A 19097-nucleotide genomic window follows, 5' to 3' on the forward strand; every position below is an offset into this window, starting at 1 on the left:
CGAAGCGGCAAATATTTAGTGAACAGAAATTCAACGCACGAGTTTGCGGTGGAGCAAACAGCTATGATCATGTAAAACTAACCCGTGAAATTTCGAAAATTGAAACCTAACTAGAAAAGAGCACACAAGCAATAAAGTCACAGCGCTCTTTTCTGAGAAGAAAATAACACATGTAGCAGCGGATCTTTCTAGTGCGAAATAATTTATTTCTTTACCTGATCAAGTGTTCATACCCACGAACGAATCTTTTTTTGTAGCCGCAGATGTAAAGAGCTGCCATCCCTTTCGTGTGTGACAGATGAGGCAACTTTGTGACATAGTCAATTACAACTGCACACTGGACCGAAATTATTGCGTCATTTCACTCTATCGTCACTCTTTGTCGACTCCATTTCTAAGCTGACCTAATCATTCATAGCCCTTGAAATCACCCAGGATCGGTCACGAAGCTGACACTCCCCTTCACTGCCCATTATTGTCACCAGGCCAAACACCACACTCCGCCTTGACGCTTTTAATGGTTAGGGGAAAAAACTTTCCAGAAGACATACCGAAAAAAAAAGAATGATCCAGCTTTTCCATTCCTACACCCTAGAGTTCCTGGCAGTTTCTAACTTCTCATGACCGGTTGGTTCAAAGCTTAGACGCTTTTTCCTGTTTTGTATCTCAAAGGTGTAAAGAATTTGTGCCTAATATAGGGTGAAATAAACCCAAAACTCCACAAAACCATGGATTCGGCATACATGGATAAACCTCAACCTATTACAAGCTTTCAGCTTCTATGAAAAGAATCATGAACACTTAATATGCTTTTCCTTTGCTAACGCAACAGAGACGCCAAATTACAAAGTACCCAGTAAAGGTAAGAGCATTTATGAATCATCACGACATTGCAGAGTTGCTTATGAATGCCTGCGAGCATGTACCCCGAGCTTTCCCTGACACATCAAAGCAGTTCAAACGTTTAAGCAAATCTGCGTCTCATGCCATTATTCACGACCTGATTTCTCCGTTTCTTTTTGCCAGTCGAAGCGAAATTTCCAGCATACGCCATCGCGGCGGTAAATAAAAAAAAAGTGCATGATCGAATTTCGTGTCATGTCTTTTTCAGTTCATCCCTGACCTCGTTTTGATGATCCAGAAGAATAAAAAATATCTGGCTACACGTCAACTCTGCGGCTGTCCACTCTGTGGAAGATTGATATTGGCTTGAAGCTACAAATAGCGGAACCTTTATCTATCCTAGGCTTCAATGTAATTGAAAATTGCTCACATAAAATTAATGGGGAAAAAATTGCGCCGTCTCCTGTATTTCTCAACACAAACAAAGCGTGAGCATGGGCGTATAAAAGCGCTGCCGTTCTGCGAGCTCTTTCGCCGTCTGCCTAACATAGCACAGCTACACAATGTACGATCCCATCGTGCTCACTCTGCTCGTGGTCTGCACGAGTACCACCGTCCTGGCCAAGCTTGGTCCACCGGGAGGGCCACAGAAGCTGCACCACGACGTTGCAGACAGCTTCAAGGTACACTGTACGCCACTTGCTCTGCACCCACATGCCGCTGAACGTAAATGTGGACCCTAGAAGTCCTCGTATTGTAAGAAACAGTCTTGCGCACAGTTTTCTGCGTCCTCACGTTACGAGCGAAATACCTTTCCTAACGGTATCAAAGGACCCTTGAAGTGGCCACTGCAAAGTGGCACTTGACTGTGATTTTTGTAACTAATAGCACGCCAATTTTCGAGCCTTATTTCATTTTTAATTAACTTACGGTTGGTTACTGTACGCTTGGCTTGGTCAGTGAAACGAAAATAGCTGGGATACTGATTCGCTTGCATGGTTCCGATAAGTGTTTTTATATATTCCTGTCAGCGCAAAGCTCAACGCCGTTCTGCTTGAGTTGGTGAACTGCTACGTTTGAGAATTCTAGAGACGAGTTCGTATGCACTGAGATGCTGCTGCTATTCAAACAAATCTGAACTAATTCCTTCAAAATTACTTTGCCAACACTGCATATGGCAGGAAGTTTTGGTGATTAATTCTGAATAGTTTAATAAACTTAACGCACCCAATTTCATGTGCCTGTCATGAATTACAAGCTCTGAATCACCAGTGCTTAAATCAGTCTGCTAAACATTGCGAACATAATGCCTTTAGAGTGCAACACTCCACGAGTAGTGGGCCCCAAAATAAAAGAAAATGTAACAATGGTGATGATAGCGGTAGCCTTGCATACAAGAAACCAACCTAGAGACTAAAATAGTTTAGTGCCGAGGGACCTTAGTAGCCTACCCAAGAAGTATCATCCTAGGACCTCAACTGCCCATGGCGCTATTTATAATACGCATTCCACATTTTACCGAAGGCTGCTTTTCAGTTTGGCATAGTACGTGGCTTAACACGCTGCCGACGGTGTTTATCGGCGTTAGCATCAGGAACCTGTTCTTGTTCAGCCATCAGGTGCCCGAGGCTTTTCTTATGGTCATCGAGAGTGAAAAAGGCCTAGTATGATCCAGCATCTACTAAATCCATGGGTGTGCCAGCACTCCGCCAACTTTAATAGCTTTGTACTCACGCCGAAATGTGTTATTCTGGGCCCATCTGGTAGAGCATCCGCCTCATATTCGGAGGTGCTCAGTTCGATTGCCAGAGCGGCCTGGAACCCACCTTCCTATTAGGCGCAAGATTTTCTTGGCATGGTGCTCGATGTTTCTGTGGGTAACATATTGGGGAAAGTGTATTGGAACAAGCCGTTTTGTGGGTTCGCAATTTGTTCCGCCATCGAGCAACTCATATCCTCTCTGCGGTAAAGCCCACTTGCAGCCCTTTTAAGCAAATGGTGGCAAATGATGGGATTTCGTCCCCTATTTACGTGCACTTATGTCCACTTACGTACAAATAGAGGACTTGCGTCTATTTTTTGCCAAAAATCATCCAAGTGCGTAAGGCCGTATCATTACTCTACAATAGCAGGTGCTTACAGGCTGCGTGGCTCTACAAAGTGAGGAACCTTTTCACTCATGCTTTCCTTGCCATGAGTTCGATACCAGATGATGAGACCATGTGCGACGTGGTATTCCTTTTTGCTCAGTGTTAACAGCCAGCATATAAGCGCCAGAAGTAACTTTAAAAACGGAAGGAACTGTTGCAACACACAATAATAGAGCTGCTTTCAACCAACCCCTCAGGTAGTCCCAATGTCCGTTCGAGCCAATCGTCACACCCTTCCCTTGTATTTAAGAGATAACAATGCTCGCGCTACAGCTCCCAGCTCGCTGTGGGATCAATTTTAGCTGCGCAGGGCAGGTTGAATTGAAACAGCCGAACAAACGACACTAGCACGTGTCGGCAATGTGTCCCTGGCTCAACACGGTAGCTAGCCTGCCCGAAGGTCGAGCACCACCTGCAGGGAAGTCGGTGCGATTAGCACTTATCTTTAGATAGAAGGTCCGCAGTCCTTAACATAGTGTATGGCGTCTTCCTCAGAAGGGTGTCAGCTGAAGTGTTCCTGACCATTTAGATCCGTAGAAGAAGCAAGCACTGGTGACTGCCGTGCTAGGTTCACGGAGGTTTCTAGGTCCACTTCTAGGTAGGTTTATAGTACTACATGTACCTAGAATTTTTGGCAAAAGCTCAACTACTCATCAGGAAGGCAGGCTGGTGCGCTTCTTGAGCATGAAGATGTTTAATGGCCATCTCCTCTGAAAAAACATCCCCACAGTCGTTGACGTCCGACTCGTAGATGAGCTCTAGTATGTCCTTGGGACGTTTTATGATAACAACCGCGCCTTTTACACCTTGTGTTAAAGTTCGATTGTTACCGCTTGAAAACAGTGTTTCTTATTTGTGAGGAGCGTTCTCAAAACATGGTCTCTGGAGTACGGGGCCGTGGCTGTTACATCTATCAACCGCAAGGACGGATTAATCGGGCACTCTTGGAGGAGAAGTTGGGAAGGATGGCGGTCCCATCTACACCAGGCATCTCTTGAACTTTTTCATCTAGAACAGTACACCTCCTGCCCCATAAATTGATTCCTGCTCAGTCAGCATATTGATCGGCTAGCGGTAATACGTAGTCGTAAGTCGTAATTCATATCGTAATGCCTCTATGAAGGTTTGTACACTATGGGACGTTGCCATGTGTGTTTAAAGCAAGGCAACTCTACAGAAGTGAGAAAACAGGTTTTGTTTCCACACCTAAAATGATGGGAGTCGGCGCTAACCTACTTCACTGTGTTGCAACCCGGCGATCCTTAATTTAAAAGAGCCAAACTAGTTATTTCCTGAAAGCTCAATAAAGCAGTTTTTAACTATAATTTCTCCACTTCTTTGCAACGCCTGACATCATTTAGATCATTAATACAGAGCGAAAACGAACAGCAGATCATATGAACTGATGTGACACATCTGTGTCAGAAATATTGCTTGTATATTTATCTTTTATAATGAGCTCCTCCCGATTGGGGTTTGAAGTTGTCTTCGCCATCGCTTTTTGTTGCGATGATTCCATACGCTTCTACTTGGGGCCGCTTCTGAATAACGTGGGTGGGTGGGAGCGTTTTCGAGAGGGAAAGTTAGGATGGAGGCTTCTGGAGGGTGGAGGCTATTGGAGGCTCGTATGCGAGAAATAGACTTTTGCCAGAAGCCTCCACCAAAGGACGGGTGAAGACTTCAACCGTCTCCTCGCAAACACGCATACATGCATGCCACACATGCAGATGAGTTTTGCAGAAAGAGAGGAAAGACGAAAAAAATGGAAGGACGTAACACTAAAGTTGACGAGAGGGAAAGGTAACTTTTGAGAGCATATATAAAGGGTTCATTTTCTTTCTCCTCGCCCCAACCCATGTCCCCACTTGGGGACTGGACACATTTGAACCCACGCTTTCCCCTGCAAAACGAAAGAAAGTTAGGGATTTTGCTCTGTTTGCTCTCATGTGCATAATATTTATCTTCACCGCAGGTTATCTCAAGTTACCCGTACTCCGTGGCCATTTCGGACTCCGACAACGATGGCACATTAGAGTGCCTTGCAGCGAACCGAACGGCCATCGACGAAGAAGCGCAGACAGCGACTATGACCTGGATTATTCCGGAGACGGAGTTCTCGCCCAAGTATGTTAGGAAGGACAGCAGTCTGTCGACTAAACTCTGCTTTTCGTGCTGTTATAATGTCTTCCCTTTGTGTTCCCTAAGCCTATGTAAACGAGGCATTTATTTCAGAATCGTGTGCAGTGCAATCTCGCTGTGAATTCGGAGTGCAGCTTAATTTCTCTGACAGTCTCAACACAGCTCAGCTAAGGCATGCGCCTACCCGGAAGGAGGTTAAATGCTGCAGAAAACTCAGGAAACGCAAAGCGCAGGTATATTTTTTATTGACGTTAATTCCCGCAGCGAGTGAAAACATTCCACGGAGACAATACAGCAATCTGAATCATTAGTGAAGCTTGCCGTTGCTCACCAAAGCACCCTAGAGCGAATGTATCTGCGGCATTTAGCAGGCCAATGAACAGGAGAGGTTCGACGGCCTCACCTTATCAAAAGCATCGCGTGGCAATACTTCTTTAAGTGCATGGAATATTGTTTAATGTCAGCTCTTAAATAGCCTTATTTATATCCCGCGGTAAGGCAATGCAACTTCATTGCTTTTGTCAGTTTCTTCTGTGATATGCCGGTAGTTGTGCCATAGGTGGTGCGGGCACAGTATTATTTTCTTAATTGCTTATTTTAAACCTGTATGAATGCTATATCCCACCAGCCTTGGAGAGATATAAAGTACCGAGTAGTCCATGTGTAAAAAGTATCAATATTTGCCATGGATTAATGTAATAAATATCGCCCTTTTATGCAATTACCGACTAATTACACTGCAGATTCACCCGCGGAGAGCATTTGAATGGCAGGCTGCCGCAACCTCATTGGCTTGGTCTACTCTGCATCTACTAAGACCTAATTCAGACCACTTGAATCATAATTTTATATTTATGCAGGCAAGAAATTCCGTTCTATGTCAGGCCTGGAGCAGAACCCGGAACGATGGACTTCACGGTTGGCGATGGTGAGTAGTCTCTTTTGTTAGCACTCGCTATTGTTCCTACCGTAATAAACATTCACTGAATGAAGGTTTTATTTTGCTTTGTCTTGCTGAAAATTTCGGTTTCACTCCGGAGAAGGAATACACAAACTCTGGCAGCAGTTCTTGAAAGAGCGAAACTGACTCCGTTCGCTTGTGTGGCTCCATAATGTCCACCAACAGTCCACAAAGTCCGCCATGTTCACCAACCACCAACTGTCTTAAAGGCGAATTGCAGCGAAATTTTGCTCTGGCTGCAGAGTGGATTACGGGTACGTCATAAAACTAACCACGGCAATGTTTTAACCTTCTTAGAGAACCAGTACTTTTATAAACGTTTAAATAGGCCTATAGTAGGCGAGGCGTGCACTTGGCGGCGTACTCTAAGTTAGGCATCTTACATGATGTGACGTTGGTACGGGTTACCGAGAGCCTTCCTCAAGAGGGACCGATTGGGAATTAACGGATTACGGACGGAGTAGATTGAAAAGTTGCTGGCTGAAATGCTACTCGCAGTCTTACTGTCTAAAAAGTTTCTAATTTTTAGGCTCGATTACCTTGCGGAAATGTACTGTAGCCAATGGGGGGCACCAATGGTCACGCCGCACATTAACGCAGACACCGCATGCCTTTCTGTAGTACGGCAAACCGCGAACGTTGTGCGGCATACGCGGATCTGTTTTCTACCGCTAGACCTTATGGTGGGGCCCTTGCTTGGTTTAATCAATATGAATCGAGAGACCGCATCTTCAGTACTGAGACTTATCGAAAAAGAGGGTCTCCACAAGAGCCGCACTGGCCCCGGTATCTGTTCTCGCTGGAAGAAGGACGAAAGGAGACACGCTTAAATAAAAGGTGGCCTCCGGAGGCGCGCTGTCATTCGAAGCGACATAACTATGGAACCGAGTGGTCTGTTATTGCGCAGTTTGCGGCAGTTGGTAACGGCGGCTGTTTTTCATGTTTTGGTGTTAAAAAGGACAATGTTTGGAGAAATTCCTTATGTACTATTATTACGAATGCAATCTATTGTTTTTTACGGTCACCTGGTGACGTTGTACACGAGAACATCTTTTTACGAACGCATATTTTCGTTGCAGTTGGCTTTTAACTATAGGACAGCAGAAAGGTCTTGAAGTGTGGCTGGAATATGAAGTGCAGGGCAGCTTTATCAAGTTTTAAACTTTAGCACAAGTGGTCCTGTTTCATCATAATCCCCCTTACTACGCTCATAGAATACATATCCCATACATCTCCAACTAACCCTGTCCTGTGCCAGCCGCGGCCACCTTGGTCATGCTTACAAATTATATTTCCCCGCCGACGAAAATTATTGGTCGCGAGATAACTATATCGATACTATAATTCATCTTACCTGAATTAATAAGTTTCCGGTGAAAGCAATATCACAAGTTCTTCAAACCCTTCCATCTCATAATATCATTTTCTATTCGATGTGCGCGACAATATCATGTCGAATATATAAGTTTTAACTGAATTCAAGGATAGGTTACAACACCCAAAAATTCTTTGTTCGAAGGAAATGGCCTGCGTATTCAAGAAACACGTATTTATGCGTCGGCTATTTACAAACAATATTTCAGCAGCCCAGGGTTCGAAGATAACTGGCAAGTTGATTGAATTTATTCTGCCCTCAAATACAGGCTAAATTTGATGAGGGATGGGGCAAAAGAGCAAATAATGCAAAAATTCTCGAAAATAAAGATTTCAAAATTAATTAAAGGTTTGAAGTGAAATATAGTATTGATTGTGATTGTAGCGGTAGAAAACACATCACATGTGTTCACAATAAATATGTGTGAAAAAAAGGAAGTGGAACAGGTCTTCAAAATTTCATTCTGCCATTTGACCGTGATGATGAGGTACCAAAAACACAATAGAAAGGGCACGTAGACAAAATTATTAGTCCACGCAAGCATGGAACGGTGTTTTCAGAACGTTTTCGAACAGGTTCTGAGCTAGGTGGAATAAAAAAAAAATCGCACTTTCGCGCGCGTGGCTCTTGGGATTCCAATTCTTTCTGCGATGATTATTCTTGGGAACCGTGTAGTCGGTATTTTTTAGTATGCACAGTGCGTCGTTAGGAGGAGTTGTTTCTGCGGTGTACTAGTTGCGAGGCGATCATGGATGAGGTGGCAGTTTTAAAGACAAGCGAAGGGACCCACCGGGGAGGGTACTTTTTATGGGTAAAAAATTATAATTAAATACATACCATTCCCTACCGCCAACGAAAATATTCCAGCTTTATTTATTTTATTTATTTATTTATTTGAAAATACTGCAGCCCCATTCAAGGGGCTATAGCACGAGTGGGTACAAAAATGTGGAACAATTCCACGCATACAAGAGTACATTACAAGCATTACAAATATAAACGCTAGAAAAACAACATAGAATGCTACGACTCAATTGCCGACGCAAAATCAGAGATTGATAGTGCACGAATGTTGCCATCCAAAGAATTCCAACACTCCACAGTGCGCGGAAAAAAACTGTATTTGAAAACGTTAGTGCGGGCAAACAAAGGTTGGATATTAAGATCGTGATGGCTCCTGGTTGCAGAAGGTTTTGAAAACGAGATATGCTTACCCTCTGAAAGGCAATTAGCAGAATGGACTATGGAGTGAAGAAGTTTTAAGGACTCAGTTTTTCGGCGGGATGCAAGCGGGCTTATGTTTAGGGAAGACATCGCAGATGAGGATGAAAAATGAAAGTCGTAGCGGCGAAAAATAAATCTTACAGCTTTACGTTGCACAGATTCAATTTGATCGATTTCACATTGCTTGTATGGATTACAGACATTAGAAGCGTATTCAAGAATGGGGCGAATTAGAGTTTTGTACATGAGCAATTTTGCTTCTTTAGGAGCATCCCGAACTGTGCGCCGCAAGTAACCTACCTTTTTAAGAGCTTTAGCTGTGATGTAATCGATGTGTTTTGACCATTGCATATTGTGAGAAAAAACGACGCCAAGATATTTATATTCATGAACCCTCTGCAGTGATGCATAGTCGTAATTAGAAGGTGATAGGCGGTTGGTGAAAGACATGACAACTGTTTTGCTGAAATTGATGTTCATCTGCCACGTATTGCACCAGTCACGGAACATACCAAAAGACTCATTCAGAAGGAGGTGATCATTAACAGAGTTGATAGTGCGGTACAGTACGCAATCATCGGCGTATAGACGGATCTTGGAGGTTATACTGTCAGGTAAATCATTAATATAGAGCAAAAATAGCAAAGGGCCAAGAACAGAGCCTTGGGGAACACCTGAGGTAACATCGGCTGAGGAAGAATCGACGGAATTGAAGCGAACAGACTGGGAGCGGTGTGAGAGGAAATCGGCAATCCAATCAGCGAGTTGAGAGTTATTGAGAATTACTTTTAGTTTGCATAACAATTTAGAGTGAAGGACCGTGTCGAAAGCTTTTGAGAAATCGATGAATATAGCATCGATTTGGTTACCGGCGTCTATGCTGAGAAGAATGTCATGTGCAAATTCGGTTAACTGAGTCACTGTACTAGGTGGCAGGGTCCACTTTTTTCATTAAATACTTGGTAGGTTCCGGGAAAGGCCGCTTTTCAAATGCATTTCCTAGCGTTTTGTGTAGTCGAACGTGAACATTAATTAGTAGTTAAGAGGTTAGCTGTTATTTCCTCGCCCGCAGATCCGACGCAGCGAGAGGGAATTTTCTACTACACGGACGACGATTGTGTCGTTCTTGACCTGGAGTACCGCGGACATCGTAAGTCATTTCGGACGCTTGCCAAACTGAGAGGGTTCTAGAAACGGCTGTAGGGCCAATCAAAGAAGGTGGTGCCATAGCACTTTTTTGCTATGGCACCGCGCCTCATATAGGAGGCCTTTCACATTCACGCATTAGGCAACTCATGTGTAAGCCAACCATCGGTAGCTCTATTCCCACAGGAGATCGCTTTTCTTAATCAGTGATGCTATCCCGAATGTATGCCATGTCATGTTTGCACCGCATTTTTTTTTCTTCCCTTCTATGCTTTATATTTCCCTCCTCTTTCGCAATAAACCATTTGGTTGTTAGTTCAGCGCATGTGTCTGTCTCGTCTTCTGTCCCGTCCGTCAGCGCTGTTTTGCCGTACCATTCAACTTTTTTCCTACTGGCTCATTTCAAATGTTTTTAGTAATGAAATGCTTCGTTGTACTAAACTAACAAACGAATATTTTTATTGTAACCGATATAAGCTCCGGGCAGATAGGAATGTCCTGGGTAGTAATGGAATCCGTAACCGCCAGCGTTGCAGAGGGACTTAAAATCAGGTGTGCCTTAATACTCCGACCACGTACACCGGAAATTATAAATTTCATTGAGCTGCTCACTAACCACGGAAAAAATAATAGGAACGCTCTCATGATTAACACGTAGGTACTGCGTTTCTTGTGCAAATCAGTAAATTCGGCTATTTTCTTTTAATTTTGCGTTCTCGTTTGAAACTTTCAGAGTGCATTCTGTGGACTCGTCGTGAAGTGAAGGACTCGGTGCCCCAAGTCTGCATCGACCACTTCGTCGACACATGCGGTGTCACCGTGCCCGAGCACAGCAGAGATCTTTGCTTCGACGGCGAAGGAGATTATTAGGCCTACGGAGCTGATCTATGCAAGGAACAGAAGGGCATTATTCGTGGAAGGATAGAAACTTGAGGGATAGAATATTAGAACAAATAACATTCCACACCTGTCAGTGTTGGTTTCGGACTGCGCGTGCAGGTACTAACAGGAGTACACTTTTGGGCCTAAAGGCATTAAAGCATTATGGTAACGTTGTCTTCCGATCCCGCTATGACCCTCTTCCAGATTAATCCAGACTGCATCGCTTAGTGAGCTGTGACAAAAAGTTTCTTAACTGCTTACAAGTAAGTCTTATCGATGCCTCCTCTCGCGTGCAGCACCCGTCTCAATTCTTCCCTTCTCCTGCGCATCTTCACGAAGTGAAGTTTCATCTTGTTGACGGCAGAGTACCTGAATTTTTAGTTCCGCTTCCTCACTCGATTTTTTAAAGCCTTTTTTAAATATTAAAATTGTAAACAAAGATTTGGAATGAAAAGCATAAATATACTGAGGATTCATTCATTAACTAGCAGCGGCCGATCTCTGCTTAGTATCACTTAAGAGTTTTATTCGCCTTTCGATCAACTGATGGCTGCGCCTTTTTTCCTTTTGCTATGCAATGCGCATTGTTCTGTGCACCGTGGTTCTATGTTTCCGGGAAGATTTCGCAATCTTTCGTCGCGCTGTTCAGACGAAGGTTCTTTAACAATTTGCCAAGAGCAATGAAGGCATATTTACTAATAGTTTTGTACCGCCAATTCACTTGCTTTTAATCCTTGCTGTCCCTCAAAAAAAAAATAGACTTGCTGCAAATATTTGAGTGCAGGCAGGCTAGAACAAAGAGCAGAATGTATTACCGTTAACACCTGAGGTGTTCACAGTTTTTGCGACGCTACAAGCTTTATGATGGCCTCTTTGATAAAATCCTTACGAATAAAGGAACGTAAGGCAGATAAGTGGCTTATTTTACAAACTACGTTTTTCGCGCTTCGCCATTCATTTTCGCTCAACGTGTCATATAATGCTCTACTGAAGGTCCAAATAGCAGCAATTAGGCGCGATCAACTGCCGAAGCTTTAACTACATATGTATTTATAAACTTTTTATTGGTTCTTTGTCCTTCTCAACTAAGATACATCTCCTTCTAAATATCGTTCTAATAAACAAATACGGCAAATACGTAGTGCTGCTACATACACGAAAATTTTAATTCGTCTATTTTCGTGAATCCTATGAGAAAAAATAAACACGCGCTTGTTTTTTTGTTAACAGAAACACTTCCTAAAAAAATCTATTTTGCATTCCTCTAGTTCCTTCTATTCTTCCTTTAGTTCCTTCTCTTTTAATCTGGCAGGAGGGGCGATCAGGGTTCAGATTGGCCTATTGTGACAAGGACCTGCCAGCTCCCGACGTTTTATTCACAGTCTGCTTGTTCGGGAACCAGATATTTAAGCTCCGACCAAAAGCGAATACCGTTGTTCTGTCTCATCTTTGTTAACTCTTTTAAAATTAATTTCTTAAATATTTGGTGCTGTGCCGTAAGGAGAGGGCGAAAGGGTGCTAAATATAATTATTCATAGTTGAGGATTCGACATAAACTCGTCCGGCGAGGGAAATTCAGCATATTGAAGAAAACAGCACCGGCTGAGGCACGGAGGAAAAGAAAAACATACAAAACATAAACACATTGACGTTTCGGCACCCCTACGGGTGCCTTGTTCATTGCAGGTTGCATGCATGGGCCGTGAAAGGCTAGTTTCAGTAAAAAACACTGCCTCATTTCCTTTATTCACAATTGACAGAGCTGCTTTGATCAAAATAAAGAGTTAAATTTTTTTGCTTCCATTTTCACGAACGTTACGAAGAGTTTACTTAACCACTCACTAGGAAACGCAGCATACTAGTATCTGGGTATCATTTGCGTTGGCTAAGAATCTGTGAGTTCCGTACATCCAATTTCTATAATATACCAGGAACTAATTATCTACCACCAAACAGCTTTCGCACGCAGTGTGGTGTGCAAGCAGCACAAGTCATTTCCTGTAGGATTAGCGCTAATCGGGAAATGATTCTCAGCCATTCACAGCAAATTTCATGCAAGAGCCGCTTCCTAAGCGAAATACTCCAAAGAAGTGGTTACGCGGAACTGCGTGACAGGCGGTGAAGTCGACGGCTAGGAGAGTATAGATTCGTCGATATCTGCACAACGTAAGACGTAAAAATTACTGCGCCTTGACTTTAGACAGCTTCTGTTTTTATTTACTATAAATTGTCTCTACTGCGGCAGAACTGTTACAGTAATTGCAAGATTAGTCCCTCTAGCAGTCAGCAACAAACTCAATGGCAATTGCGGCAAAGGAAATAGACTGCATCTGATGCATGAAAAAAAAAACTTCAGACAATGATTATAGAAGCCTCTGGGCTCTAATTCCAGCATCTTGCGGACACCAGAACAACAGCACAGGAGTGCCGACGCTGTGCCAAGTTGTGCGTTCTGTTTGAAGTAGTTGATTCCGCTAGAAATATCACACTAAGGCTCGCCACTAAGTAGTCACCAGTCGCTAAGACGATTACGGTCGCGCCTCGAATTTATTTTAAATACATCTCAAAGACCCTAGGAAAGATATATAGAATGTTTCACCTAAGACATTACACAACTTTTAAAGAGACGCTTCTTTTACTTAGAACTGTGATTTTTCGGCACAGCACTTTCAGCGGTGACGTACGTCAGAATACAGCTAAGACGTGCTAACTAGCTGGCTAGTTAATTAATAATGAATAGTTGACTTTTTAACTATTGCAGTTAAGGTTTTTAATTATTTACAAGCGCGTAGCCCACCGTAAACAATATCTATATGAGCTTTAGAATTAGGAAAATGCGTTTGCCCTCCGCGCTGTGGCCTGTCAAGTTGTCTATTTCGAGAAGTTACGCGCACTGGAGAGGTTGCTTTGCCTGCAAGCTTCTCGAAAGCGCATGTATTTTGGCGCGATGTAGCCAGAATTTGTTCGGCTACAGCGCCGAAGGTAACCCCGTTTTCGAAATTGCAGACACTGATATGGATGTTACTTACGGTAGGCTAAACGCCTATCAGTAATTAAATAGCCTAAAAGTAACACTTAAAAAGTTGCCTATTCAATATTAGCTAACCATCTTGATAATTAGCACGTCTCAGCTGTATTCTTATGTACTACAGCACTGACAATCCTATGCCGAAAAAGCCGCTCTTTAGAATCAATGGCCCAATTTTTAAAAATTCGGTAAAATTTGAGGTGAAACAACCTTTATAAAGAAGATAGTCTGATACCAAACTAGAGGCACCATTAAGTTTTATGTCATGACAAGCATGATGGTCAAATGGATAGATGGATGGATGGATGCCAATGAGTAATTACTCCCTTATGACAAGCATGACCACGGATTGTGCCGATTTTCGTCGCATAGATGCATAAGTGGCAAGTCCTTAGTGATCAGAAATTGAACGCATGAGTTTGGGGTTAAGCGAACAGCTACGATGATGCAAAACTAATCCGTGAAATTTCGAAAATTCAAACCCAACTAGAAATGAGCGCACAGCTAATGAACTCATAGCCGTCTTTTCTGTGAGAAAAATAAAACATGTAGCACCGGATCTCTCCAGGGCAAAATTATTTATTTCTTTACCTTATCAAGTGTTCATATCCAGGCGCGGACGAATTTATCTATCTGTTTTGTAGCCGCAGATCTAAATGCTCCCATGGCTTTCAAGTGTGACTGATGAGGCAACTCTGTAGCCATAGTCAATTCCAACTGCAGACTGCACCGAAATTATTGCGTTCTTTCGATGTATGGCCGCTCTCTGTGCACTCCATTTCTGAACTGAACTTATCGTTCCTCACCCTTGCAATCACCGAGGATCGGACACGAAGCTCACATTCCGCTTCACTGTAAAGACTACCAAAAAGCAAAGCACCATATGCCACATTGACGTTTTTTATTATGAGAAAAAAACTTTGCAGGAGACGTGCCAAAAAAAAAACAAAACAATCTAGCTTTTACATTCCTACCACCAAAGAGTTCCTGGCAGTTTCTAAATTCTCATGACCGATTGGTTCAAAGCTTAGACCTTTTTTGTTGTGTTTTATCATGAAGATGCAAAGAATTGTTGCCGAAAAGGACGGGAAGTATACCCCAAGAAATCACCAAAAAGTTCGGCATACGTGGATAAACCTCAACATGTAACGAGCTTTCAGTTTCTATGCAGAGAATCATGAGCACTAATTATGCTTATACTTTGCTAACGCAACAAAGTAGCAAAATTACGAAGTACCCTGTCAAAGCTAAGAGCGGTTATGAATCAGCACGACCTTGTAGAGTTGTTTTTGAATGCCTGCGAGCATATATCCCAAGCATTCCCTGCCACATCAAAACAGTTCAATCATTTAAGTCATTCTACGTCCCACGCCATTATTCGGGACCTGATTTTCTTTTTTCTTTTTCCCAGTCATAGCAAAATTTCCAGCATATGCCATGTCGGCAAAAAATTGTAAAAAAGAAAAACTACATGGTCGAATTTCGTCTCATGTCTTTTTCAGCGCATCCCCGACTTCGTTCTGACCATCCATAAGAATAAAAAAAAAACTGACTACACGTCAATTCTGTGGCTGTCACTGTGCGAAAGATAGATATTGGCTTGAAGTGACAAATACTCGGAGACTTTATCTATCCTAGTCTCCAATATAATTGAAAAGTGCTCACAAAAAATTAATGGGGAAATAATTACAGCATCTCCCGTATTTCTCAACATTCAGAAAGCGTGAGCATGAGCCTGGAAAAGCACGGCTGTTCTATGAGCTCTTTCGTCGTCTACCTACCATAGAACAGCTACTCAACGTACGATCCCATCGTGCTCACTCTGCTCGTGGTCTGCACGAGTACCACCGTCCTGGCCAAGCTCGGTCCACCGGGAGGGCCACTGAAGCTACACCACGACGTTATAGACAGTTTTAAGGTACACTGTACGCCACTTGCTCTGCACCCACATGCCGCTGAATGTAAATGTGGACCGTCGTAATACTCGTATTCCAAGAAACAGTCTTGCGCACAGTTTTATCTGTCCTTGCGTTAAGCGGCAAACATCTTTACTAACGGTATCAAAAGACCCAAACGTACACCCCTAAAGGAAGCCGAGCGCCAGGCCGGGGGACGCTTGTACCCTTTTGACCGGTGGGTGCCCGGCGGTGGGTTGGTTTCGAACCACCCACCTCCCGCAGCCGAGACGGGCGCTCAAACCACTAGGCCACGACTGCGGTTTTGCGCCCTTTCGGGGGCAAAACAAGTTTCGAACACACAGTGGAGAGTTGACAGGTTCAACCGAGGGTCGAGAGCTCGACGAAGTGAGTTCGCTCTAACGTGAGCTGAGTGGCACTGCTCCACACCAAAAGCTGCGCACTGAACCTCTGAAATGGCCACAACGAAGTGATACGCGACTGTGATTTTTTTTAACAAATTGTACGCCAAGTTTGAAGCCTTTCTGATAATCACCTTTCGATTAATAACTGTAAGCTTGGCTTGATCAGTGAAACCAAAACAAATAAGACATTCCCTCGCTCACATGGTTTCAAGATATATAGTTCTGTTATATAGTTCTGTTAGCGCGAAGATCAGTAGCTTTCTACTTGAGTTCGAGCTTTAAATTATCGCTTATTCTCAGAAAACACTTTCTAACTCCTAAAGAAGTGCTACGCTTGAGAATTCTAGAGATGGGTTCGTAGGCACTCAGATGTGGCAGCTATTTAAACAAAGTTGAATCAGTCCCTTCACAACTGTTTCACCAACACTGCATCTCGTTGGAAGTTTTAGTGTTTCATTCTCAAGAGTGTAGTGAATTTCACCCACCCAATTTCATGTGCCTGTCTGGAATTGCAAGCTTTGAATCTCATTCCTTAGATCAACCTGCTAAACAATGCGAACAATACACCTTTGGAGCGCAGCACCCCACAAGTTAGAGTGGCAATGTGTGGTGGGCCCCAACGTAAAAGAAAATGTAACGTTGGTGATGATAGTGGTAGCCTTGCATACACGAAGCTGACCGAGAGGCTAAAACGGCTTAGGGCCGAGGGGACCTCACCAGCCAACCCAGAAAGTAGTATCCTATAGGACCTCAACTGTCGATGAAGTTATTTGTGATACGCATGCCTTCATTTCACCGCCGGTGGTGGTCGTACTTTTTTTAGTTAGGGATAGCCGGTAGCTTCACACATGCTGCCGATGGTGTTTATTGGCGTTGGCATCAGGAATATCTTCAAGTTTTACCATCACGTGCTCGAGACATTTCGTCTGGTCACCGGGAGTGTAAAGGGACTAGCATGTCATCTAGCATCTCCTAAATCCTTGGGTGTGCGACCACTCCGCCAACTTTGTTTGATAGCTTTGTACTCGCGCTAAAATGTGCGATTCTCTGTGCCCCTTGTCGAGCATCCGCCTCGCATTCGGAGGTGCTGAGTTTGATTGCCAGAGAGGCCTTGAGCCCACCGGTTTCCTAATAGGTACAAGATTTGCTTTCCCTGGTGCTCGATGTTTCTGAGGTGAATTTATTAGAAAAAGGGTATTCGAAAAGCTGTTTCGTCGGGTTCGCGATTTGTTCCCACATCGAACAACTCAAAACCCCGCTGTGCGGCAAAGCTCACTTGCCGCCCTTTTAAGGGCAATCGCGGTAAATCATGGGCTTTCGTCCACTAGTTAAGTGCACTTAAGTCCACTTAACTACAATTAGAGGACTTGCGTCCATTTTTTACCAACATCATCCCAGCCACCACGACCTTCGCCGCATTGTGCGTAAGGCCGAATCAGTGCTCTACAATAGCCGGTGCTTACAAGCTACGCGGCTTTACAAAGTGAGCAGCCTCTACGCTCATGCTGTCCTTGTGGTGAGTTACTTTACTTTCTGCTCATTGTTAACCACCAGCATATAAGCGCCAAAAGTACGTTTAAAAACGGAAGGAACTGTTGCAATAGATTACAATACAGCTGCTTTCAGCCAATCATCGCACTCTTCCCTTGTATTTAAGAATAACGATGCTCGTGCTACAGCTCCCAGCTCGCATTGGGATCGATTTTGCAGAGCAGGGCAGGTTAAATTGGAAGAGCACGAAAAACGACACTGCCACGTGCTGGCAATGTGTCCCTGGCTCAACACGGTAGCTAGCCTGCCCGAATGCGGAGCACCACCTAAAGTGAAGATGGCGCGATTAGCACTTATCTTTAGGTAGAAGGTCCGCAGTCTCTAATAATAATGTATAGCGTCTTCCTCAAAAGTGGGTCAGTTGAAGTGTTTTTGACCATTTAGATCCGTGGAAGAAGCGAGCACTGGTGACTGCCGTGCTAGGTTCAGGAAGGTTTCTAGGTCCACGTCTAGGCAGGTTTATAGGTACTACGTGCACCCAGAATTTTTGCAAAAAGCTGAACCTATCATCAGGGAGGCAGGCTGGTGTGCCCCTCGAGCATGAAGTCGGTTTTACGGCCAACATTTTCGCAAAAGCAATATCACAGTCGTTGATCTCCGAGTTTCGTAAAATCAACAGCGCCTTTCACCTTTTGTTTAGGCTCGATTGTTAGCACTCGAAAATAGCGTTTATTATTTGTGAGGTGGCTTCTCAAAAGGTGGTCTCTGTAGTTCATGGCCGTTGACGTTACATCCATCAATCGCAGGGACGGATTAATCGGTCACTATTGGAGGAGAAGTTTGGAGGGACTGCGGTCCCGTTTGAACCGTGCATTTCTTGAAATTTTTCATCTATTACAGCACCCCTTCTGCCCCGTAATTTGATACCTGCTCAGTTGGCATAGTTATCGGCTAGTGTAATTCCTATCCTAATGCCTCTACGAAGATTCTAACACTATGGGACGTTGCCATGTGAAATAGAGCAAGACATCTCAACAAAAGTGAACAAATAAGTATAGTTGCGACGCATAAATTAATGCGAGTCGCCACTTGCCTCGATGTGTCGCAACCCCACGATCCTTAATTTACGAGTGCAAGTTTATTTATCTTCTGACCACACAATAAAGCAATTTCTAACTCCAATTTTAGGTTATTTGAAAGGCCTACCATCGTTTAGATAATTAATACAGAGCGACAACGTACAGCCGATCACACGAAATGATGCAACAATTATGTCAGCAATAAGCCTTGTAGATTTCTCTTTTATATTGATCGCCTTCTGATTTTATATTTAAAGCTGTCTTCGCCGTCGCTTTTTGTCGCGATGCGTCCGTGCGCTTTTGGTAGAGGCGGCTTCTGAATGGCGTGGGTGGGTGAAAGCGTTTTGGAGAGGGGAAGTGGATGGTTGGTGTTAGGGTTGAGGCTCCTGGAGGGTGGAGGCCATTGGAAGCTCGTGTGCGAGAAACACACTTTTTCCAGAAACCTCCGCCAACCGACGG

The 19097-nt window shown here is 43.7% G+C and overlaps 1 protein-coding gene across 1 annotated transcript; it reads left to right on the top strand.

Annotated features, from left to right (window-relative positions):
- The first annotated feature begins 1406 nt into the window (after positions 1 to 1406).
- Positions 1407 to 10719, top strand: LOC149340676 (uncharacterized). Its single transcript, XM_089549496.1, has 5 exons — positions 1407 to 1526; positions 4966 to 5117; positions 5993 to 6060; positions 9765 to 9842; positions 10572 to 10719. Exons 1-5 carry the CDS (start codon positions 1407 to 1409, stop codon positions 10706 to 10708), a joined length of 555 nt encoding a protein of 184 aa, XP_089405622.1. The 3' UTR covers positions 10709 to 10719.
- Positions 10720 to 19097: the final 8378 nt, after the last annotated feature.

This window comes from Amblyomma mixtum, chromosome 6 (genome assembly GCF_055824585.1).
Source record: "Amblyomma mixtum isolate Tamu chromosome 6, ASM5582458v1, whole genome shotgun sequence".
Lineage (NCBI taxonomy): Eukaryota > Metazoa > Arthropoda > Arachnida > Ixodida > Ixodidae > Amblyomma > Amblyomma mixtum.